Source organism: Chrysemys picta, chromosome 6, assembly GCF_011386835.1.
Source record: "Chrysemys picta bellii isolate R12L10 chromosome 6, ASM1138683v2, whole genome shotgun sequence".
Lineage (NCBI taxonomy): Eukaryota > Metazoa > Chordata > Testudines > Emydidae > Chrysemys > Chrysemys picta.
Genome location: NC_088796.1, coordinates 45,682,732 through 45,708,921, shown reverse-complemented (window position 1 = coordinate 45,708,921; position 26,190 = coordinate 45,682,732). Strand labels below are relative to the sequence as shown.

Sequence of the window (26,190 nt, the reverse complement as noted above, 5' to 3'; positions counted from 1 at the left end):
TGTATTTCAAATGGGCTTACTCTGAAAAACACCCACAGCCAGCCTTTCAGGTACAATAGCGAAGAAGAAAGTCAGATGGGGCTGATGGGCCATCAGCAAAGACAATGGACTGTGGAAGAGCTTAACCTTCCTGTGGGCATTTTGGCCAGCCTATAAGCAATGGCAGCTATAACACTGCAAGGGCATGTGACCAGACCACATGTCTCTGGACTCCAACTTGGGATGTCAGTATTTTTCCACAAACTGGCCTGGGAACCAAGTTTTGAAACAAAGGGTTCCTGCCCTGTGCTAAAGCTATATAAGGCAGGGAGTGACATCATCTGTGGTTCTTTACTCCCCACACAAGAAGACTCCTGGAAACACCTGAGAAACAAAGACTGAAGTGGGGGAAGTGCTGGAACCAGGCTAAAGGGATTTCTAGCCTATGTATGAAAGACCTGGGAATTCCAAGCTATAAAGCAAGTGCAACTTGTCCCTTAAGAATCTGCAGCCTGCTCGTATCATCAGCCAGGGTGAGAATTTGCTAATTCATATCCTATCTTTCAAGTATCTTAGACTTTGTTTGTGTTTTTGTTTATTTATTAGGTAATCTGCTTTGATCTGTTTGCTATCACTTTTAATCACTTAGAAATCTATCTTTTGTAGTTAATAAACTTGTTTTTGCTTTATCTAAACCAGTGAGTTGGAGTGAAGTGTGTGGGAAATTGTAGCTCAAGGGGCAAAGGCTGTTGCATATTCCTCTCCACATTGGAGGAGGAGGGAGAAGAACTCTATGAGCTTACACTGTACAGTTCCCTGTGCAGTGCAAGATGGTATAATTTTGGGTTTATGCTCCAGAGGGGGTATGTGTCTGGAGAGCTGAGAGTTACCTTGGCTTTAGCCTTTCTACTGTTGGCTTGTGCAGTGGTTAGTCAGAGAGCCTGCATGTAACTGCATCTGGGTGTGTCCCTACCTGTATGAACGCTTGTGGAAGTGTAAGACCGGGAGTGGTCTGCAGCTTGTAACAACAGCACAGTGAGAGAGGGAGCTGGTGGGTCAGAGGGTTCAGTGGTACCCCACTTCCTGACAGCACCCCAGGGGGAACCCATCACAGGGGTCTCAGGGGAGAGGGGAGAGGGCAGAGCAGAGGTGGGAAAAGGTGGAGTGGATGTTTTTGCTTTAAAAGTTATTTCAGAAATATTCTGTTTACAATGTTTGCATGTGTTTAGTATAAATATCTGGTTACTAATAAATTGTGTAGCACTCTTTGAATCTGACTGGAAGTATTATTAATACCTTCCATTCAGGGTTTTGAATACACTAGCTCTTGGATTTGACTGTGTGATGCTTTAAGAATCCCTATAAGACAATGCTCTGACTTACACATCAGCAAGGAATTACACCAGTTTGCAGGAAAGGAGAGTGAAATAGTAGTTTAAAATTTAATTCAGCTCTATCACTCATAGTAGTACATGTACATCAACTTTTTTGGAAACACCAGTTTCTGTACCATATTCAGATTTCAATTTATAAGATACAAGCAGGATAAAATTTAACCTAAAACAGACCCAATCTCTATCCGATTTGACTCAAATTCAGCGCGTGCTCAGAGCAATGACGACCACAGACTGCTCAGCAGAGTCTTCCAGCTCACTGTGATTAATGGGACTGGGGTTGCTATTCAGCGTTTCTGCAGCTGTCATTACACACACACTCCCCCACCCCCCCACACCCGTCCGCCCAGAGGCAGGCCGCTCTCTCGAGCGGGGCTGAAGAGCCCCCGCCCTGAGCAATCAGGCTGCCCAGGATCAGGCTCTCCTACCCCACCGGCTACTTATCCGGAACCCCTTGTAGCCAGTAACAGAGGGTCCTGTGGCACCTTTAAGACTAACAGAAGTATTGGGAGTATAAGCTTTCGTGGGTAAGAACCTCACTTCTTCAGATGCAAGACTTGTCCTGAACCCCTTGTAGCCAGTTACTCCCCTCCCCATCCCGCCTGTGAGGTACCACCGCATGCTGCCCTCCAACAGCGTCACTAATGCGGAGTCCCTCCCGCCAATGGCGGTGCCCAGTGCACTGAACTCCGAGCACCCCCTGAACGAACACCAAAGAAGGCCGCCATAAACCTCCCTATTTATATACCTAGACGCACTGCGCAGGCGCATAGCTGAGCCCTAGCACCGTCGGTCGCTTCCTGTTGCCCTGGGATCATTTCCGGGTCACTCGCCCCTGCCCCGCCCCTTGGTGCTAGTGTAGTGGGCTGCGCACTGCCGCAGCCTCTCGTTCCCGCCGGAAACTTTTCTTCAGAAGCGTTATTAGCCGGGCGCCAGGGAGTCCCTGGGGCGGGGCCATGGCGGGAGGCCGCCGCTGCCGCTTTGTCTCCTGGCTCTGGCTGCGCCTCTGCTCCGGCCGCTGAGGGACCCTGGGAACTAGAGCCCCGGGCATGGCCTCCCCGCCGCTCCCGGAGCCGGGCGCCGAGCTGCGGGCTCTGCAGGGGAAGGTGGAGGTGCTGGAGGCGGAGCTGGGGTCCTGCCGGAGCCAGCTGGAGCAGGTGCAGAGGCTGCTGCGCCACACGGAGCGGCTCTACCGGGAGGCCCAGGAGAGCAACGAGGCGCTGCAGACACAGGTACCGACCCCGTCCTACGCCGCTGCGGGTCTGTCCCCTCCCCGAGTCTCCCCCTGTCACCCGGACACGCCCTCCCCTCACCGCTGTGGTTTGCTCCCCTTCCCCCCACCAGACAGCCCCCTTCCCACACTGGCGCTGCCCTTTCCTTAGCAGCCAGACACCTCATCAATTCCTGAGTTTTCAGGGTTTTCTCTCAGAGATCCGGGTCTGCAAGCCCAGCCCCTTGTTCCCTCTGGCTCTTGACAGGCTTTGGGCCCTGTTAGCCCATCATGTCGCTGAGCTGTTTTCCTCAGCTGCAGCACCAGACAATCATAACCTCTAAAATTCTTCAGTCTAGGGAAAGTCCCACAGGGATATTTGATCTAATTTAGCTTCTCAAATTGAGTGCCCAGCATTGGAACTTAGTTCCAGCTTTTTTGAAACCACCAACTACAAGTACGTTCTATATAGTATTCAGACTTACAAACCTGGTTCCTTAATCAAAAGGGAAGATTACACTAGGGAGAGGTAAAAGAAGGAAAAAGATGGACGACAGCCTGGTAAAGATTTGGGACAGTATGGATCATAGAGGTTTTATAGCCTTTACACATTTTAAGACACATCACTAACTGTGGTATACTAAGGGCTGGTCCACACTAACTCCCCACTTAGAACTAAGATACGCAACTTCAGCTATGTTATTCACGTAGCTGAAGTCGAACTATCTTAGTTTGAACTTACCGCGGGTCCACACACGGCAGGCAGGCTCCCCCGTCGACTCCGCGTACTCCTCTCACTGAGCAGGAGTACAGGCGTCGAAGGCGAGCACTTCCAGGATCGATTTATCGCGTCTAAACAAGACGCGATAAATCGATCCCAGAAGATCGATTGCTTACCGCCGGACCCGGAGGTAAGTATAGACGTACCGGGGATGATAAACATTATCCTTTAGGGTCCCATGAAAAAAATGGGTGTTTTAATTTTAAACTTGTATCCTACAAACAATTAGGGGTTAGGTCCCTTCCTTCACATTTCCTTCTTGAATCAGTATAACTTTAATATGACTGGAATGTCATCTTTTGTTATGACACCCACTGGTCTTATATATGGGAGTCTCAAGAAACTAAAATCAGTTATGGTATCTATGGTAGACGTAAATAGTTGTTTTTCTACAATATCTGCAAGAAAATAGAGCAGTATAGTTTTCTGAGATGGATAATTATAATGGCTTTGATTTAATATTTTTTATAATGCATGCTTTTTCTTGCAGGTTGAAGAGCTCAGTAAGGAAGTCCATGATAGGAAGAAAAGAGAAAGAGATACATCTAGTGTAGAAGTGCAGACTGAAGACTATGATTCTTGGCAACAATCAGGTAGCCAGTGGAAATTGCACTAGAAACAGTGGAAAGAGATCCTTAACACTTTCATTAATTAGTTAAATTAGTTCTCTGACTTAACTAACCCTGTAAATATTGTTCTCCATTTCTTATTAATTTGAAGCTTATTTTATATGCACATATAACTCCCCTTGCTCTCCTGCATCAAACACAACTTCTTGTCATTTCCTTTAAGGCCTTTCACAGTTAAGCCCTGCCATTTTCTGTAGAAATCCAACTGCTGACCTCGGCTTTGTACTGCTGGTGATGTAGCTTTGATTGTCCACTTGTCTGCTTCTCCTTCAAGCAATCATGCTGCCCTGTATGCATGCAAAAAAACGTCTTCATCTAAATTTGGAAAGCTACCTGTGAGGAACTGGGAATATGATTCTACAATTTTTGAACTCTGTGTGAGATTATGCACCCCAGGTGTCTGTGTCAGATTGCAAACTCTGTTTTGACTGTGCACCCTTCTGTCCTTCTCCAAGGTCTGTTTGCCTCCATGTTGGGTTGGCATTCAAAAGGCTGGTGACAAAAGAATTACAGTAGAGGGGAGTTGACCATTAAATACACAAAAGTTGTTAATTTGCTAAAAGACTGGTCCCTGCGCTGAAGAACTAATTTAATGGGGGGAGGTCTCATTGGTAAGTCACCTGATGGGCCTGTGCTTACGTGAGGAAGCTGGCAAGGGGGCCCCTGAACATGGGGCTGAAGGTTTTAAAAGGGTAGAAATTGGTCTGCTCAAGGGTCCATTTTGTCAAGTCCAGGAAGGAAGTCACCCAGCATATAGAAGCCTCATGAGGAAGGAGGGTCCTATCTGCTTTCCAGAGTCTGGATGGCCCAAGGGACTCAGACCACAGCCTAAAAACCCAAGGGGATCCAGAGCAGAGAGGCTTGGTTTCCCTTCAGAGCAGTCCTAGTCAGTGATTGGGAAGGGGCACTTGCTAGGATCCCATCCTCTTATCCTCTCTTAAATATCTCTCTAAAAACAACTTCTGCTGCGTTGCATTTAAATCACTACTGTCTGGTGTTGATTAGGCAAATGTTGAGTTGCCCTTTAAGCTTTTACTAAACACAGTTCATTTTATTGTTATTTCATCATCCTAGTCCATTCTGTTTCATCCACTTATTATGTGCTGTCTGATTTCTAGATTGTGAGCTTCCAGGGCAAGGAGCTCAGCTCTTTTTGTTTGGTTTGGTTTTGTTTGGTTTGACTTGTCTGTGCAGTGCCTCGCGCAATGATATGCTGATCTTTAATGGAGGCTCCTAGGCACTAGCATAATAGAAGAATAAATAACAATTACTTGTGTATACACTTCAGCACTTGCATAAGTACATTTTAAGCAAGTTTTCATTTGCTCAGCAAAAGTGGGGTAAACAAAAAATGGTCCATGCTACCTGGAAATTGACTCCAGTTGGCCTACCTGTGAAAAGTGACTCAGGTGCATTAGGGTCCTCAGGCTAACTTGTGTAAAATGTTAATTTGCTAATTTATGCAATTTTTTTCTACAGATTATTACAATTATCAGAATTATTGTAACAACATTGATGCTCAAGATAACACATCTGAACTATCAGTGCAGCAGAACCATGAGAGTGAAGATCCCAATCCTAATTCTACAGAGCAGTCTCAGGCAGGTGGTGATATTCATTCACACATTGGTAGCACAGAACTTGCTGAATGTGGACAAGGGGATAACTTAATCGAGAATTTACAGGTAGTAGAACTGTGTGTTTTGAAATACTTTTGGAGTCCTTAATCTGTCAACATGTCTATGATTTTGAAAGTCTAGCTTCAGTTCCGATATTACTATATGAGATAGCTGTTTCAGTGATCCAGTACTGAAGATTGTTTACAAACTTTTCTCCTTTGTGCAATAAAACTAGGGTCCCGGTTCTTTGATCAGGTCCACCAGTGGATCTGGGTGCAGGATCGGGGCTAGGTTGTAAAGGTGTATGCACATTTTAAAGCAAGAAAATTTAAGATACATAGAATTTAGATTAGGAGCTATAATTGCAGCATGTTTTTACACAGGGAACATCCTTCTAATCTGCATTATGTGGAACCATAAATACACAACAGCATTTATAATTTGGTTTTGTTTTTTTAAAAAGCAGTCACATAACTTTGCATCCTCTAGGGATAGTAGTCCACTGATTTGTCCATCTCTGTAAAGCTGGAACCAAATGGGATTTTTTTTCTTTTAAGGAGCAATTTAAAGGAAGTGTGCATGTGTGTGTGTGTGCGTGTGGTGGCGTGGGCCTGGCCTGGCATGGCCTGGAAGCATGAAAAGTAGCCCAGCCAGAAGTGTTTGCAAAACGTGTGCAGGTAGGTTGGAGGTGCAGCTGGAGAGGTATGCAGAAGTGGACAAGGAAATTGAGATTGCAGCCAGAGGTACTGCATTGGAGGTGAGTGTGGGAAGAAGCTCCAGATGTGTGGGGAAAGAGAAAGTGTAGCAACCTGAAAGGGAAAAAAGGGATGCTTTTAGATGAGTTGAAGATAAATGGAATTAATGGATCAAAACAATGGTAAGGCTCTGACAATGAGTAGGAACTGCAAAGGAGAAGGCTTTTGTACCATTAGTTGTGAAATTGTGGGAAAAGCCTGGGAGAGAGGGTCGATACCAGAAGACTGGGGGGGGGGGGGGAAGAGGCAGAGGAGAGAGAAACATATAAGGTCTGAAGTATCTTATCTAAAGCCATGTCTACACTTACAAGCATGCAGCGACACAACTGTACCAATACAGCTGTGCCACTGTAAGATCGTTTGTGTAGCCGCATTATGCCAACGGGAGAGAGCTCTGCTGTCGACATAATAAAACCAACTCAATGAGCAGCGGTAGCTATGTCGGTGGGAAACATAGCTTATGCTGGCAAAACTTGTGTAACTCAGTGTGTGGTGTGTTTTTTAAAGTTTTGCCGACATAAGTGCTAGTGTAGACATGGCCAAAGAATTGATGCTGTGCTTCTCACTATAGTATCTGCAACTAGTATACACAGTTTAAAACCAAAGCAGTTAGTTTTTAAATGGATCCTGAAATGAATGGGGAGCAGGGGGGAGTTTGAGAACAGGTGTGTGATGTGGCTATACTTTTGTATGCTTGAGAAGGCAGACAGTAGCATCATGTGCATGCTGGAAACTGGAGAGCTAGAATTTGGAAAGGTTCTAGAGAAAGGAGCTTCATCAGTCAATGGGAGAGGGGATGAAAACATGAATAGGGGATCTCAGCAGAGGTGGACTCAAGCCAGTGACATTGATGTTTGTTATAGAGTTTATGGTCACTTTCTATTAAGGGTACATTTATAAATAGTTAATAAATGATCTATGAATGTTTTAATAAGTGATAGATACTAGTACAACAGAAGGTATTCTAGATGGTTATATGCAACCCAATGACATGGATATCAATCTCCAACACATACTGCTCGGGGGAGATGTTATAACCTTTTATAAACTAATAAATGTACCCTTCATATAGTGTATGGCTGGATTTATAAATTACTCAGATAGCATGGTGATGAGCACATAAATGCATAGGTAGGCCTATATGGGCATAATTGCAGTGCTCATAAGTATTATGTCGATTACAGTATTGGATTGAAAGTACTTACGCTTAAATCTTTTATCAACAGAATAGATATAACATGGGCATTGGCAGTGCCAGCTCTCCCACTTCCCTATGCTGTCAGTTTGCCTTACCCCCTTACGTAGATGGACAATATATAGGGATAAGAAAGGAGTTCACTCTATGCCTGTCAGTCCTCCACCTCTCAAAGTATCTTAGTTGTGGTGCTGGTTTTGCAATCTAGTACTTAAACACTGAACTGAGAACCAAAATTTATTTTATAAAGGTCACCGTGGGGCCAACAGATGGTAATTTTCTTCACTATTGTCAGTGACCTAAGTCACTTTTGTATTGATTAATGAAAAATGAAAGGCTTTGGGTGAAGTCCTGGCCCCATTGACGTTAGTGGGAGTATTGCCATTGATGTCAGTGCAGACAGCATTTCAACCTCTTTTCTCCACTAACAATCCCCTGAGCCATCCATATCCCTAAGGCACTAGATTTTGATCAGCATTTTAAAGAAATATCCATTTTAATAAAATGAAGTGTGTTACAATGGAAGAATAAAAGTTGACCTTTCCTGTAGCAGGCAACTTACTTTTTTTATTATCTGATCTTAGGAACCAGAAGATACTTCGTTAGCAGAAGGTACATTAGCAGAAAGCTTGAGAGCTGCTGCAGAAGCTGCTGTATCACAGACTGGGTTTATTTACGATGAGAATACTGGATTGTATTATGACCATAGCACTGGATTCTACTATAATTCGGTAAGTTTCTTTTTCAAAATCATTGATGTTTTGCATATATGGATCTGTACCATTTGCCTGATATAACAAAAGTTGGAGTAATAAAGATTAATGGAATCAACAGAGAACTAAGACCCAAGCTGATTTTATAATTTAAAGTAAATATTGATAGAGTGTGCTATCCCCATGTCAACTTGATAATTATTTATAAAGTTGCCAGTGATTTCAGGTAGAAATAAGCACTAGTTTCAGAAATGTACTTTCTATAAAGATTGTTTTCATGCAAATATCCTGAGAAATAATTTGAAAGGAAAAGGAAAACTTCATATCCAAGCACGTTTTTTCTAAACAGAGTGACAAAACTGGAGTAACACTATTGTTTTCAGTGGTTTAACTCTAGACTGAAACCAATGCAACAGAGGTCAGACACTGCTGAATGTTTGTTTTTCATGGGACATCAAGCTGTTTAATTGGTTCAGTCTGAGGGAAAAAAATCACAAAAATGTGTCCCTTGATGTGAACAATATAAATCATGTTTACTGTGTTTTAAGGAATTCTTAATAGCGTTTTCCATAATTTTTGCATTATTAAGTTGATGGTGTTCCGGTTTCTATGAACCAATTGAAATTCACTGTAGTTCAAAGATCAGTGCAAACACTTACTCTCAAATTGTCAGGTTCCTCACACATTCAATTGCAGTGTTTTGTGCAGTCATCCAATTCACATATGCTGTTTAAAAGTGCAGTTGCTGAATGATAAATGTCAGTGTGAATAGCAAATTTAGGCCTTTATCTAGTTCCTTGCAGACCCTGTGTACTGTTAACATTTTTGTACTATTAACAAAGATGTCTCTTATTAAGGAGAAAATTATTTTTGCAGCAAATCATTTTACAATAGCAAAGCTTCTGTTGGAGTCTTTATTTTACAAATTAGACTTAGAAACTTGAGTTTAAAAATAAGTCAAATTTTGAACAAAACAGATTGTAGTAGCCTGCCCTGAGTGATTGAGATTTCTCTGCTACCAAAAGCATATTCAGAGAAAGTTTAGGAAACCATTCCAGTTAGCTGGATGCTCTTATGCTTAATAGAAAATAATTTTGGGAGTAAATAAAAAAGAATATTAAGACTGTCTACACTACAAATTACTTCAGTATAACTTGCATCACTCAGGGGTGTGAATAATCCACACCCTTGAGCGACATAAATTATACTGACCTAAGTGTGGAGGCAGGAGTTATTAAGCCGACAGAGAGCTTAGAGCGTCTTCACCAGAAGCGCTGGAGCGGCGCAGCTGTGCCACTGTAAATAACGTAGTGTAGACATAACACAAGACCTCAGGCAAAGTGGATCAAAATACTTGGAGATATTCAGCTTCAGCAATATAGATGAGTCTTCATTTACAAATGTGGATGTCTTTTTCTTTTGTAAGGCGTCTATTTTGCTATGAATGCAAGAGCATAAATGTTAATCTTAATGGAAGTTCTATACTGAAGGAAGACTAGACTCTTGAATTTGCAACACTGCATGGGCAAACTCAGTCATATGCTTTGGAAATGTATGTAATGCTCAAGAAAAGTGCTATACTGACAGCACTAGAAAGTGAAGGACAGCTACAGAACAGACATTCGTTTTATAAGCTTTCCAACACACTCACCATTTTGGCTCAACCCTGCACCATCACCTGTTTTACTCTCTTTTTTTAGGGATGCTTATTCCTAATGTTTTATTTTCAGTATTGTTAATGTGTTATTGATGCTCCAGTCCTGCAAACATTTGAAGCTAGTTGGGCTACTCACAGAAGTAATGTTAAGCCTGTGTATAAATGTTTGCAGGATTGGGCTCATAGGATCCAGCCTCATTTTGCATCACAGTTACTTGGAGGGATAGCTCAGTGGTTTGAGCATTGGCCTGCTAAACCCAGGGTTGTGAGTTCAATCCTTTAGGGGGCCACTTTAGGGATCTGGGGCAAAATCAGTACTTGGTCCTGCTAGTGAAGGCAGGGGGCTGGAGGACTCGATGACCTTTCAAGGTCCCTTCCAGTTCTATGAGATAGGTATAGGTATATCTCCAAATTAGTGTTTGTATTTTCTTGTCTATTGACTGTTGCTATCGTAATATGTAATAGTATTTAGCACATTGTTACATTTACGTGAACTTCACGCACAGTCCTTTATTAATTTGCTGTTTCGCTAGGCAGTACATAAATCAGATTAAAGGATGCATTGTGTTTTATTTTTCCTTTTAAAGGAAAATCAACTTTATTATGATCCAGCCACTGGAATTTATTACTATTGTGATGTTGAAAGTGGCCGATATCAGTTTCATTCACGAGTGGATCTGCAGTCTTACCAGACTTCAACCACTCAGACTAAGGATAAAAAAGGGAAAAAGAAAAGAAAAGATCCAGAGTGGATTACTGCAAGTGAATATAAGGTAATTTATTTCAGATTTGCAAATATTTATCAAATGCAAAAATTATTTTTCTGTGATGCAACTTGTGATTAACAAATGTGTGTGCATTTTGTGAACCGAAGGAATGATATGTATCCAAAATGTGACCAATGCATCTCTAAAAGTTAAGAATTAATACTAGAAAGTGTTAAAATAATTTTCTGATTGAAGGGGCTAAAGGGGGGGCCTTAAGTCAGCATGTCTTTGTTTTTCTCAGTTTGAACTGTAATTGCAGCACAAAGTATATACAACACTTTAAACTCACACAAGTCATAACTCTGCAGTAGATAAGTACAACAAAGTAAATTGAGGAAGGGAGTAGCAGATTTAGTTTGAATATAATTGCTTTTATATCAGAACACTAATGTTACCTTAATGTGTTTGTTTTTAAATTCCTTTTTTGTGTATAAAAATATAGGAAAACTTTAAGAAAAATCAATGTGAATATCTTTATCCCACAAGCCCATTCCATTGACATCTTCTTGAATCTATAGTCATTTGGATACAATATGATATTCATAGAATTATTTTAATTAATATTCTTTCCCACCCTTCTATTCAGATACCATTTGTTCAGGCCATCTTTTTGTCATCTGCTGTGTCAACTGAACTATTGTGATATACATCTTAATACGTAAATGGACACTGAAATCAATGTGTATTTTAAGAAAAGTTTAGCGCCTCTTTTACTACATTTTGTCTCCCAAATGCTAAAACAGTTTACTGTGTACTACATTATAAGTAGACATTTCGATCTTGTACTTAGACATACTATCATCTTCAAGTGGTACAAGTTGTGGTACAAGTTCTGTTGCCATTGATGCTTATAGCAGAATTAAAGAAACATCTTCCTAATGCATATCAATATTTGCTATATCAAATGATTGTTGCAGAGGAACACCATTTGAATTGTAAATCAAGGTTTTTTTTCTACTACTAATTTAATTATACATGTCAGTCAGTGAGAGAGGTTTGGGCTTGTTTGGTATTGGAACTTGGATCAGTGCGAGTTTCAGTGTTTGAAAGGCAGAGTTGTGGGCCATCTACTTGGAGCTGTTTCTATACTTTGTCTTCCTTCAATGCTTTAAGTCTGGAAAACCCAACTTTGCCTGGGTATGATGAAGCAAAAGGTAGAAAGAGTAGAGAGCTCTGGGAATTTCTCTGTAATTGAAAGCCAGAAGTTTGAGAGAGAGAAAGTTCCAAAATTGTCCTCCTGTCTGCTGTGGCATTTCAGCTCAATTTGCTATACTTCTGCCTCCCCTGAAAGATGGCTTTAACCTACAGAAATGAGCAGATCATGAGTCCAGGCAAATGAGCTGCAGTCTTCTTGGAAATAGTAGTAACTGAATAGTGCTTTCAGTCCCATCACATGTTCAACAACGGCAGCTTGTAGCTCATCATAATTAGGCTTGAAAGGATTAGATTTTTATCAGTAAATGTCAGTTTTACCATATATACACACATGCCAATGAAAAACTATTTCCATCAATAATAATTGAAATTTACAGATAGGCAAAGTAAGAAAATTGCTGCTTGAAAACTTATTAGAGTTTGGTTTAAGGCTATTTACTTTGTATATTTTGACATGATGCTGACAACTCATGTTTTAATGGTTATAAAGCTTGAATATCAACATCTGTCATTAAATAATTACTGTTTGGACTCCCCATAATTTTCCACAAGTGTGAACATTTAAATAGCTAAAAGTAAAAGCTTAAAATAAACAGATATTAGCCACTGAATTATAAAAAAAAATAAAAATAAGTTCTGCCAAGCATAATTGCCACCTCACAATCCTAGAGGAAATCTGAAAATGTGGGAAATGTTGTAGTTTCCACTTGCAAATCAAGAGGCCCACATGTCCTGATTCTGAATAGAATTTGTTAATTTGTCTGATAGGAGGATTTATTCTTCACTTGCATAGATGCATTTAGTGAATTCAGATGGTTGAAAACTTTAACCAAGTAAGCAAACAGTGCCAGCCAAAGGTAGTCACGAAGGTGGGTAACTAGATCAGACTTTGCATCAGTTAAGATGATTTTAACCTCTTCACATAACTCAAAAAGGCGAAGTACTCTTTCTCTTGATAACTACCTTTGGTTTGGAGTAGTAAGTGGTGATTATTGTCATGCTGTCTGGAGTGGCTCACAACCATGAGTGCCAACCTTGGGGCAGACTCAAAAAGCAGGGCAGAAACCCCAAACTGGTTATATGCTCTATAATTAGATTTCACCAACCCAATAACAAGATGAACTCAATTTGCTCAACATAACAGTCTTACTATGGAGTCACAGACAGTTCCTTGGGCATTCCAGTCTATCTTGCCACCCACGCAAGCTGGGCTCTGTGATAGGTGGTCACTTTAAACCAAAAAGCGCAACAATATTCAGGTTACTCCCAGTCCCAAAGGACCAGTCACTTATCCCAGGTCATTTGTACTCAGATCTCAAACCAAATACCACACCTGTAGCCAATCCTGTAATAAATTAACTAAAGATTTATAAACTAAGGAAAGAAATTTAGTTATTTACAAGGTTAAAACCGGAAACACATGCACACACAAATTAGTTAGTCTTAGATTTAAAAAGGTAATATAAAGTCCTATAGTAAGCATATCTATATGTCCTTGAGGGCTGACCCATGCTAAACTGTATGGGGATCTTTTGTTTATGTTTAGGAGTCTTTTCACCTCAAAGTCCAGACACCACAAAAATCCAGTTTCTCCTTGTCAGAGATTTTTATCCGCTTCACTCCAGAATCCAAGCTGACAGGATAAGTTCATGTGTAGGTCTCCCTTTCATGGAGGGAGTAAGGAATGCAATCAACAAGGTCTTTGTCCTTTGATGCTACACAGTGCCTCATTTGCCTTCAGTGGACCATCTTGTGTCCAGGACAAGCACTTTATCTTAATTAATGCTGCTTTTCCTGTTTGGTGAGTTACACAATTAGAGGTTTACAATGCAAATACTCAGTATAACTTTATATCATGGAATACAGATATTATAAGTAGGATTAATACATTAAACATCCTACAAACATTCCATAAAGTCTAAACACTAATTATATTCATATAACACTAATAGCTATTTTAACTATACTAATCCACAGGTAAGCCAGACTGATTTCCACCTATGCATTTGTCAGTGTACACTGGGGCACTGTGCCTTTGGCATGAGTTGGCATCTAGTCTGCCAACATCACAATGATTAGATCCCATTTCCTGACAGAACTGAAAATAAATGTGCATGAAGTGGCCGTGCTTTTATAAAATTGATTATCCTACACGGCTTACTGCATAACTGACTTCCACGCTGAGGCATTTTCTTAGCAGCCGAAGCTTCTCTGTGTATAATGCAGTGTGTCCATTTGGCACTGGTGGCTACTTATTGAATTAATGTGAGTGATAAAACTACTAAGCTTTTCCCATCATGGATCAAGCACTGCAAATCCCAAGTCATCAAATAATATTATCTAGCACAGTGGCTCTTAACCTTTCCAGACTACTGTACTCCTTTCAAGAGTCTGAATTGTCTTGCAGACACCCAAGTTACACCTCATTTAAAAATTACTTGCTTACAAAATCAGACATAAAAATACAAAAGTGTCACAGTACATTTTTACTGAAAAATTGCCTTCTCATTTTTACCATATGATTATAAAATAAATCAATTGGAATATAAATATTGTATTTACATTTGTTTATAGTATAGAGAGCAATACATACAAATGATTGTATGAAATGTTAGATTGAACTGACTTGGCTAGTGCTTTTTATGTAGCCTGTTGTAAAACTAGGCAAATACCAAGATGAGTTGATGTACCCTCTGGAAGACCTCTGCGTACCCCCAGGGGTACATGTACCCCTGGTTGAAAACCACTGATCTAGCATTTCAGATTTGTTGTCCGGTGTGTGTTGAAAGGGGTTGACAAAAAAAATTCTTCAGAAGTGACTCAGTGCACAAAACTGACATAGACAAGCAGTTGTACAGCTCTAGCAATATCTGTTGTCTTAAGTTGGATTGCATTGTATTGACTCATCTGAATATATTTCAGCACTTGATGGTTCACACCACTGAGTTCTGAAATTCTGCAACTCACTGTGTTGTTTGAAAGTGGAATGGCACCATCCTGCAGAGCTGAGCTTTCCCCAGACATAATGGAACAAATCTTTGCAACTGGCAAAATCAGTGTGTCTGCTGTGGTGTGAGGCTTAGTATGACACAGCATAAGATGGTTTAAGATGCTTTGCAGGCAGTGTAGCATGCTTGCTTCTTATAGTGCTTTTTGGCTGCTTTAATGCTTTGAGTCTTCCTTTTAAAAAGTCAGGTGGCTACCCTCTAGTCCATGATGTCTCATCTCAATTTGCAAGGCTTCAAGCTGCCATTAGCCAGTACATCACCACAGACAATGCTTTGTGGATGAGGTTCATTTGCAGTGCCAATAAATGTGAATCCCATTTCCAAGTAACTTTCTTCATATTTCCAAACTTTTTGTTTATTCGAAGATAAAGCACTAGTACAATCACCATCTCTTTTCATGCCACAAAAACTGATCCATTTTATGTACTGTACAAGGCAGCTATTTCTAATGATTAAGCACTAGAAGAACTGCAAAATTGGATGTTCCAAATGCCTGAAGGAGAGGAAGGGTATAAACCTCAGGTCTCTGGCCCCCAACTACTTACAATACCAGGTGGCAACCCCAGAAAATAGGTTCCGTTGTCTGTTTGCAGTTACTTCCCTGAGCTAAATCCAAAGATAGAGTACTTAACACCATCCACAAGACACTCAGGCCTAAAGTTATAAAAATGGCCTCCAGTTCTGTGGGTGCTGTTATTTACACCTGTAGTAGCATACACTTAGTAATGATCTGATTGCACCTGTAGGTTACTTAGCCAGGCATCTTAAGGGCACAGACTTCAGGTTCCTGGCTCTACTCCTCCAGTTACCTACATCACTTGGTGGCAACACCAGGGTTCAGCACATTGCCTCCCCTTTCTCAACCTTAGGTCTGGCAATGCACTGGGCCTCTGGGCTTGGAGAGCTGCGGAGGTGCCCACATTGGTAATCCCCTGGAATTGCGGGGGGAAGGGTGGACGTAGCTTCTTGTACAATAACGGGCTCTTAATAGTAACTCCAGCCACTCCCTGCTCCACTTCAGCCTCTGGGATGTAGCAGCATTAAGGCTATAGACTGTGGAGGGAAATACCTATAATGGCTAGTGCTCTGGACAGGGATTCTAGGAGGAGGGGGGTTGGGGAAAGGGCTCTGGACCTACCCTCATGGAAACCATACACCCTTAACCTGTAGGCTCAGTGCTTTGAGCTCTCCTGAGGGGTTGGAACCTTTAATGGCATTACAACCACACACTAGATTGCATTGCCATTCACTCAAATTTGGCCTGGCTGCCCTTCCGTACTCCACCTGGTAGCAGTGATCCAAAGGCATGTCATGCTCAGTAGTTACATAGAAACATTTCAGTTGTTTGGGAGAATTGTTAATAAAATAGAAACATTTTGTATCAGAAAGCAGGGGAAAGCTACCTTTGGGGGTGGGGGGGGGGGGAGTGGAGTGGCAGAATTTTATTCAGTTAATGATGGATCGGATAATTTTTCATAGCAAACTTAGAGTTAATTTGTTTGGAACAGGCGCTTAAAATGGTGTTGCTTTGTCATAAGGGTCAGATCAGCATTGCCTAAAATATAGTGTAAAAAATAATGGCCCTAAAGTGTTTTACGTTGTCAGTAAGTACATCAACACTTAAATTCTGCATCATTATCTAGAATGTACCATACATTTCTACCAGAAACAGCTGTTTATTATTTACATTCTCTCCTTTCTTTGTGAGAAAATTTTTTTGTCACAAATAACTTGGAGGGTACTCTAGCTGAAGCAACTAAGTTATTTGCCTTGCTCTTCCTCAGACTCCCTCCAGTTTTCTGTTTGAGAGACAAGGTGGAGAAGGATAAGACTACATTTTTTTAGGCATCCTGCGGTTTTGAGAGACCTGTCCAAAGTATGCACAAATTTACTAAATACAGTTGTGCTTCTTCTTTATTAGAAGACCATCTCCATTAAGGAGCCCATTTTTGTCAGATCCCTTTGGTAGCTTCTTAATACAGGTTTCACAGTATGATTAATCTCTAGTTTTCTTTCAATGTAGGTGAAGATGCCTCTAGTTGACCCCCTTCACAGTGCTAGTGGAAGTAGTTCCATACCTAGAACAGTTGCGATGAGTAGAGTAGATTCCCACTCTGGAATATCAGAGGCAGCAGGCCATCCCAGTCTGAAAGCATGCATTGGGCAGTTAGCACCGTTGAAGAGCACAGTGAACTCTTAGGCTTGTGGGGGGGAAGCTAGCGAAGGGGGCATTTAAAGTAGTTGCATTTTGTACAAAATGTCCAAATCAGTAGGAATGTGAAAGCATAACTCTACTGATGCCACTTCTCCCCCCAGTATATTACAGATGCAGAGCTTAATTCCGCTAATGACAATCTGTAAGATTGAAAAGTCAGAACGGTGAACGCTTGTCTGTGTGCAAAAAAAGAGTAGACCACTTAAAGTTAGTTCTGAGTGATAAGGTGTTTCAGATATCTAACAATATTTACAAGAATGAAGTACCATACAAGTTGTTAAGGGAACCCTCTGCCTTAGCTAGCAAAAGCATATCAACACATCTTGGTGCTTTTCCACATTGCCCTTGTCTTCTTCCACTTCTGCTATGTAATCATATTCCATATGGCCTCTTGGATTGAATTAATTTGATTTTTAGTAAGATATTTTATATATGAAATCTTGTTAGCAAATTAAATCTTGTATAGAGATTGGATGATATAGTCAAAAGGCAAGAGGTAAACATCCACAATTTATGATGTGGTCTATGCTAGATGCTTTTTAACTATGTACCTTGATCAAGCAGGCAAATCAGTTTACAACTTGATTGGGCAACAAGATGTGCATTAACATGAAAAAAATCCAAAGTAAATAAGATAGGCGGTGCACTATTTTCTTAAATGTAGTTGTTGTATCTTTGAGCACAATAATTAAAAAGAAATGGGGTTTCCAAAGTTAACAGCAATTACTTTTTGCTGTCTTGTAAATACAAGCAAATGGCAAAACATAAATAGAAAATGAAGTGTAAAAATAGTCTGTTATAGTCACAATTTATATTGAAAATAGTCACTGAAAGGCTTTTTGAGCATTTTTATATAACTAGATACATTTTTATTATTGTGGTGTTCTTAAGCATCTTATCTAGTTGAGTTGCAATACTTCCATTTTCAGTGATCATCTTATTCTATAAAGAAATATATTGAGTAATAAGAAAATTACCAGCTTATGTAGAAATTATGACAACACTTGTTTCATAAATACTAAGGAAGATTTTCCTGTTGTAAAACTTACCTTATTAACTACTGCTGCTGCTGTCCGAAGTCATTAGTTCATGTTGATAAGGTAATGTTTCTTGGCAACATTGTATGTCTAGTCTGGTTTTGAGGCACAAGATAGTCAATTTATAGTAATTATTTTAGCATTTTAAAGATGTCTTTTTAATCTGAAAATGAACCAGGTTTGTTTGTAATGAGTAATGTTTTATGGTTCCAGTGTTGTATCTTATGCAGATAGCTTTGCTGCTAAATCTTGCTTGAACCATTATCTCTGCCGGATACCTTACTTTAAATACTGTTTGAAAAAGTCATATCTCTTGTCCTGCACTCCAACTTTATGTATCAGTATACACAAATTTAGATCTACTCTGCATTCCTGTCACTCTAGAGATCAGAGAATATATATTGCATAGTCAAGGGATGCTGATTCATGTCTCTTCATCTTATAAAGCATTCTTCTAAGAGAAAAGCAATTTAAATTTTCCCAGCTTTATACTGTAATCAGTCCTATCGCTTGATATCAGGAATCCTAAACAGTCCATTATAATTTCATTATGACAAAATATAAAGCATCCCCCAGGGTAGGTAATAGAAACTTGGAGGCTGCCTACAAATATTCATTGGACTAGTAATGTTATTTTGAAAATGAAATTATTATTTCTGGTTATTTCACAGTGAGTTACCAATTACTTTAAAGTGCAGATTTATTCTGAAAAGTGACTGAAAAAAGCAACTTCTTACTCAGTAGACCAGGTCCATGTTTGCATTCATAGTCCTAGTTAGCCAGTAACGTAAAGAGATAAGTTTTTATTACATTTTACTTTACATTTCTCTCTTCCAGAGCCTATATAGCTGAGAGAATGAGCTGGGTTTTATTTTGGTTTGCACATCATTAACAGAATTGGTAACTTAAATTCTGAATGCAGAATCTTTATTTCTGGTGATACATAAGTCAGATGGAACCCAGCTTGACTTGCAGACTCCAGGTTGAGTTTGCAGAGTTAGCAGATTTTAAAAAAATAAAGGAAGAGAAGGAATTTTTAATTGTGCTGTTTAAAACTCCTGTACAAACAAATTAGATCTCAAAGGTTAATTGACAAACAATAAACCTGGAGCCCCATCCATCCTTTATAAGAGTAACTTTTCAGAGTAGAAGTGCACTTTACTTACTAGCTTATTAAATATAAACAAAATTGTTGATATAAATATTTTTTTATAAGTATTAAGAGAGAGTTCCAAATACAGAAAGTAAGGAAATTCAGAGTTGAGACAGTATAGGTTGAGTTATTCTAGGTATACGGTGACATACAGTACTAATACAGTAGGTTTTTTCCACAAAAGTAATCAATGAATTTTTACCAGTTTATTCCACTTAAACCATTTTTCTTCAGAGTTCAGTAGTTAATCTAATAAAGGCAGTAAATTGAGTAATTTCTCTCATTTATTCTTCTCAACCACATTTCTCTTAATATTTGTTTTTGCAGCCACAGTGATGATACATTTATTGACTATAGTCTCAAAAAACATCTAAACCGATATCAGTTTATTTTCAGCAACTCAGGACATTTTCCTAACACCATAGTAATGAGCAATATATTCCCAACATGTGAAATGTTCCTTGAAGAGACATATAAGTGTAGGCACACAAAAGGTTAACTGTCATTTAAAAAAAAAAATCCCACACTTTTTTTACATATTTTGGAGAAATAGAATTACATAATAGAAAGCCATAGAAGGCGTCTACTAAAATATTGCGCTTCTATTGCAAAAATATTAAAATATTTTTTTCCATCTTTAATATCATCTATAAAACAAAGCTGTTAATTTTTGTATAAATCATGGAAATGTATGCTAGTTCCTTTTAGATATACTTTTATAGGGATATTCATTCTTTTAGATCTCCACAGTCACTTATTACAGACATTTTTTCTTTGCAGGCATGAAACTGAGAATTTTGCCCAAGAAATTTGTTTTTAATAGATAATCCTAACGTCTGTCTCTGATAGGACACAGAATCAGATAAACTTATGTTTTCCTTGATCAATAAGGGCTTGGTGCAATACATATTGAAGTCAATTGAAGTTTTTCTGTTAACTTCAGTGGGCATTGGATCAGGTTTCTATTTCTTCTGGCTGTGAGGGGCTGAAAAAGAATAATATTGGGGGAGGATCCTCTTGATACATGGAAAAAACGTTTAAAAGTAAGTGAATTTGGGAGAATAAAAAACAGAACCTTTAAAAACCGAACAAGGATTGAATAAATGATAAACATAGGCCTCTGATACTGTAACTAGAGCCGTGGGTTCCACACAGGTGCAAAGATGTCTCTGTGTGGCTCTATTTGCCAGATTGGGGCCTGAGAGACTACACAAAATTACTAATTTGAGGCCTGTTGGCTGCATCCAGTTTCTTAGGTAATTTGCTCATAAAAAACACATTAGTAGCTTTTATTTGATTGTCTGTGTCCAACATTTTTATCTTGATGCCATGCTGACTGTACAGTTCACTTCTCTGACAGAATTCAATAGGCTATCTCAAAACTAGACGCATCTTAGCTATCTCTCCAGGAGACAGCGTTTAATAGCAAGTATTTCCCATAGAACTCTTGAAACATGATATTTTTTACAGTGTGCAGTTTACTATTTGCTGCTATTCATCCTGTCTTTAGGTACATCAGTTGACAGAAACCATGGCTAATCTGAAGATTTCTTCTTTTGAATTGGCAGCTTCTGGTGAAGGTAGAGTTGAGACACCAAACACGTTAGTCTGTGGATGTTTACCTTTAACCTTGATAGATTAAAAAAATTCTTAGTAGCTGGGTAGTTGCTGTTTAAATGTTTTTTTACCTGGAGGAAATAGGATTAAATTTATTGCACCTATTTGCCATAAATCAAATCCGGTTTTTAAATTATTTTCTAATTGAACTGAAATGTACAAATCCAGACATCTGCAGAAAACTTTGACAAGCCTTCTGTCTAAATTATAGTTGCCAAAAGAAATATTAAGCATCCTGTTACATCAATATATGGTGTCTTGACTAACCAAGAATCACCTTTGATGTTCTTACGGTAACAATCACATTTGTGCTGCTTGCTCTGTAAAGGTGCCTGCCAAAAGGACTGGGGTGGGGGTTTTGCCGTCCCCCCCCCCTTTTTTTTTTTTAACTTACGATATATGAAGATGGTCTGACTTTTTTTTTTTTTTTTTTTTTTTTTTTTCCCCTTTACATTGGAAACTCGGGTTCTGGGTTGCTGAAAGACTGGAATAACTGGAGAATTAGTGGAATGGTGGCATTAAACAAGTGGAAGCTTAGCTATATGATTCTCCATGCCCTGTCACCAGGCTGGGAATGAGCGTCTTATAAATCCTCCAGTAGAAAAATCAGAAGTCTGTCATTTATATTTCTCTGAATCTTAATGAATTGACATTTGTCTCAGCTTTTTCAAAAAAAAGTACTGGTTCCTTCCTCTTAGCAGTGGTTATATTGAATGAAGTCTGATTATTAATCTAGTACGTGTTGATGCACATTTACAGAGATGTTCTGTTCTGCATTAATACTACAACTGATATATTATGAAAAGTCGTCTTCTGCACTGTTACTCTTTTGTACGTTGCTGCTTTTGCATTTTTTTCAGATGCCATATTTCCGTTAAGATGCCCTTGTGCTTTAAGAATGAATTGAAGAGTGTCTACAGGTTTAACATTACAGAGCACCAGGGCATGACTGAAGGAACAAAATGTGTTCCTTTTAAGAATGGAAAGGTGGAAGCTGCCACCCGTAATTAAATAAATAAAGCCCAGATCTTTACAGAAATGTTGGATTAACCAACAAAACCATAAATATCTCATGCATCCTTGATTCCTAAATTTATTTGTTGCTGTACCCAAAGCATGCCAGGAGCTTTATGAACAAGTATAAAGTCATGGGCCTTCCCCAAAGAACTCAGACTGAGTGTCTGATCCTGCAAAGGGATTTACAAGCATGGATCCTTATGCCCACAGAGTTCCATTGTCTTCAATGCTTTGCTTCAGCAGTAGTCTACACATGCATAAGGATCCAAGCTTGTAGCTCACTTTGCAGGATCAGGACTAAGTCTGTGGTTGTGAGGGCTTAGCATCATGCAGGATCAGGTCTCAAATAAGAACTTTCCAAGAGGGGTATTCAGTATATATCATGAATAACATTGCGTTTGTTTTTGTACATTTGAAACAACCAGTCAATAAATTCCTGACCCTGCTGCCATGAACTTCAGTAAGAGCAGAATTGGGCCAATAAATCATAAATTAAAAATGTAACACTAAATTCTTTTTTGTTGGTTTAAAGGTGATCTGCAAATATCTACACTTAAATAAACAGGCTTTCTATTAAGTACTGAATGCCCCCACTTAAACAGCTGAATTGGGATGTTTCAGTACATTTCTGAAGCTGACTTTGCTTTTTTCTTTCACATGGCGTAATGTGCTGAAAGCCATCTATATTGATTTGGGGCAGTGAGTTCGCATGTAATACTACATTTTTGTCAGGAGGAGGGGGAGATTGCTTTTAGATAATAATTTGTTTATGTATATTCACTTGCTTTCCTTTTTTAAATTGAGTAGTCTGTTACTGCTGAAATCAGAATGTTGTATAAGTTTTATGTTTATATGGGCATTGATGCTTTAAAAAAAATATTGTTTAGGATGTATGTGTCATGCTTTTTCTGAACGTTTGAACTGCATACAAGAATTTAAAATGTGTATTGCAGTTTTCATCCAAGAGTATCTAATCTTACTGGCCAGGTCTTGAGCCAGGCAACTATCTATTTTCTAATATACAACATCTGAAGGGATGTTAAAACTTCACATATTTGCATAAATACTAAAGTTATGATCTAATTGACCAAAGAAGCTTCTAACATAATTCTCTTTCAGGCACTTGTGACCTGTGTAACCTCTTCACCAACCAGGTTGCCACATTGCTAATTACAATTTTAAATAAATGACAATGGCTCTGACCCTAATGACCCTCTCATCCAGTGCCTCCCCGGCTATTGGAGCCAGCCATGGCCACTTGAAGCCCAAGCATCCCCAGGGATGGCTGCATGGAAGAGATACAATCTGAGCTGTATCATCTTTTGTGCCTTGTTTATGTGGGGCTGGAGCAGGAATGATTTGCATCCATTCTTTCCTTCTCACCAGAGGCAGGCCTACACCTTCTCCACCCAAGGAGGCAGAGACGGTGTTGCTGAGGCAATCAAGTGAATCCCTCTTTGGGCTGGTCTACACTATACAGGTTAACATAAGGCAGCTTATGTCGACCTAATTATGTCAGTGCCTACACTACAGCCTTCCTCCAACTGATGTAAGTGCCCTACTACACCAACATAGTAACTCCACTTCCACAAGTGGTGTAAGGCTTACGTTGGTGTAGTTAGAGCGACACCATGTCTGTGTAGGCACTGTGCTCCTTACATTGGCTGTCTTGTCAATTTCACAGCAATTGTCAAGAAATTGACAAGAAAGTCAGGCAGCTAGAGCCTAGCTGTCCTCTGCTCCCCTGGAGAAATGGGCGGCTTTGGACTCCGCTCCCTTCCAGGAGCTGGGCAGCCTTGTCAATTTCACAGCTTGGTGAGCCCTGGGTGGTGCAGAGGCGAGAAGGCCCGCGTGGCTTCACCTGGGGAGCGCAGGGGGTGTGTGTGTGAGAACGCTCACTGCCGACCCAGGGAGGGTAGCGTGGATATGCATTGCGGTGGCTGTAGGTCGACTTAGGTTTGTAATGTAGACGTACCCTTTGATGCAGAAGAGGGAAGATTTGTGCTCTGAGACACATATCCCCTCCCTTCCTATGCAGATCTAAGTGATGCAGTGTGGTGGTCCTTTGGTTGGAACAGTCTACGGTTCTTCTAGAATTGCTATTTAATGTGCGTTGAGCGGAAAAGCTCTTTGAAAATGTTTTCAAGTTCCAAAACAGCTAAATGTGTATGTAGACTTAAATGTTCTTTGCTGCCTAGTGGGTTAAGGCCAAGGCTGGGAGGCAGGAATTCTTGTGTTCTAATGACAGTTCTGCCATTGACCAGCCTTGTGGCCTTGAGCAAGTTACTTTACCTCTCTATTCCTGTTTCCACATTTATAAAATGAAAATACTTAACTTCTTTCACAGAGTTTACATTAAGATTAATTCATGTTTATATAAAATAATCTTTTAAAAAAATACTTGAAAGGCACTTTTCCATTGTTTACCTGCTCTGTTTCAAGAGTATTGGATTTATTGCAAAACATCTATTCTGAGTTCAGGGTTCCAAATAAGTAAATAATTCGGGATCTTAAATGTTTTTCATTTACTTGACAAGGCTTTTCTGTTCACTTAAAAGTGTCAGGGTTGGTAGATTCAGAATTATGACTAAACCTTTTCCAGAGTATTTAAGAAAAACTGATGTAATTCTTTGTGTTGATTTTAATATTTTGCCTTGAGAAATTTTTGATGGTCTTGTGAAGGAAAATCAAATGAATGCCATAAGCCAAACACTGATGGACAAACATGCAATAAAGCCGCGTATGTATGTGTAATAGAGAAAAGTCTTTCAGTAAGGAAATAGATTTTCAGTATGAATCTTCTGTGGCATTATAATGGGAACTTGAAATATTAAACTACCTCTGCAGTGCCTTGTAATGAAAGGCTTTGTTAAAGATGCAAGTTTGAAAGAAGAAAGAAAGGAAGGTCGATCAGCGAACATAGCAGGGAGTTCCAGACATAGGGAGCAGTGTGAAAAAAGAGAAGACAGAAATAGAGGAAGAGATGAAGAACAATTGAGGAAGCTTGGAAGGAGCATAGGAATTGAGTGAGGGGGAAAGAGAAATTAGGAGAGATGAAAGCAGAGCAGACGTATTTGGGAAGGATTTACACAGGTTTTTGAGAGTGAGAACAAGGATCCTGAAGCTTGTTGTGAAGAAAGAGACTGTCAGTGAAGGGATTAGAAGAAGAGAGTGATAGTTACAATATCAGGAATTGAAGATAGCCATAACCTCTTGGATACACTTGAAATGGGTGAAAAGTGTCATCCGGAACCTGTCTCTTGCATGCACACACAAGTTTCTTGATTTAATAATCTCTTGACACTAGTTATAACATCTAGTGAAGGATTTAAATCTGTGTTATTTATAGATTAAAAGAATTCAGTCCCTAAAGACAATGTTTAATTCCTCAAGTTTGGTTTCTATAAATCCTCTCCAGGATTTGGACAAAGAAGAGCAGAAATCACCCAGAAGTCTGAATTGCCTTTCCACCACTAATGAGCAAATAAGTTCTACTGAAGAGGAGGAGTCTCCAAATGCAAGAAAGAAGGCTAAAGTGGACATTGATGTAAGAAACAGACTAACAGCCAAAGAATCAATTATTACAGATGGTATAAATTCACACCTTAACAGAAAAATACAAGATACTGCTGCATTTATGGATGACAGTAAAATAATAGAGACAGAGAGTGAGCCAGAAGAAGGTGAAATTACTGACTCTGAATGTGAGGAGTATAGCACTGAAGATGAAGTAACAAGTGAAGAGAGTGTAAATTCAGAAGACTCTGAAAATGAAGGTGAATTATTATGGCTTTTATATACAGTATTTTCTGTATTTTTTTCAGAAGTCAGTAAATAAATAAGAGCAAACTATAAGAAAATGATAGTGACTCATAAAAATAAAACTGAAAAGGGATGACTTGAGGTAGTTTAGCTTTAAAAACTGCAGTCGTCAGTGAAATATAAAAGCTTATGCCAATATTTATTGTGTTCTTTCCACTCTTTCTTTCCACTATTGTTAGGACTAAAAACAAATATGAATTTTGTTCTTGTAAAAGCTGTCATATGAGTATATCTTCGTTATTTTGTGATGTTAACGTGATACTCTTTCTCTGCTTACATAGACTGAATATCGTTTGTGTAGAGAAAATTGTAACAGGAGCTTTTCGACAGGGAAGCAATGCCGTAATACGTACACACTAGAGTGTAACATATATATACTAAAATTAAGATCACAGTCCTATGCTTATAGTAATTTATGGGATCAATTCTCCAATTAGTGCATAGAATTTCTGTTATTGATAAACGTT

The 26,190-nt window shown here is 39.4% G+C and overlaps 1 protein-coding gene across 3 annotated transcripts in view; it reads left to right on the top strand.

The window, feature by feature from the left end:
• The first annotated feature begins 2,189 nt into the window (after positions 1-2,189).
• The window catches only part of AGGF1 (angiogenic factor with G-patch and FHA domains 1), a 39,275-nt gene continuing 15,274 nt past the window's right edge, over positions 2,190-26,190 (top strand). Inside the window, exons 1-6 of one of the 3 annotated variants that reach the window (XM_008167534.4) lie at positions 2,190-2,605; positions 3,855-3,957; positions 5,473-5,678; positions 8,147-8,293; positions 10,520-10,705; positions 20,778-20,847. In XM_008167534.4, coding sequence (XP_008165756.1) covers positions 2,423-2,605; positions 3,855-3,957; positions 5,473-5,678; positions 8,147-8,293; positions 10,520-10,705; positions 20,778-20,847 — 895 coding nt within the window. In that variant the 5' untranslated portion in view covers positions 2,190-2,422. Of the gene's footprint in view, positions 2,606-3,854; positions 3,958-5,472; positions 5,679-8,146; positions 8,294-10,519; positions 10,706-20,777; positions 20,848-25,319; positions 25,678-26,190 lie in introns of all 3 variants that reach the window. The other 2 variants (XM_005288293.5, XM_008167533.4) reach the window with 2 other exon arrangements.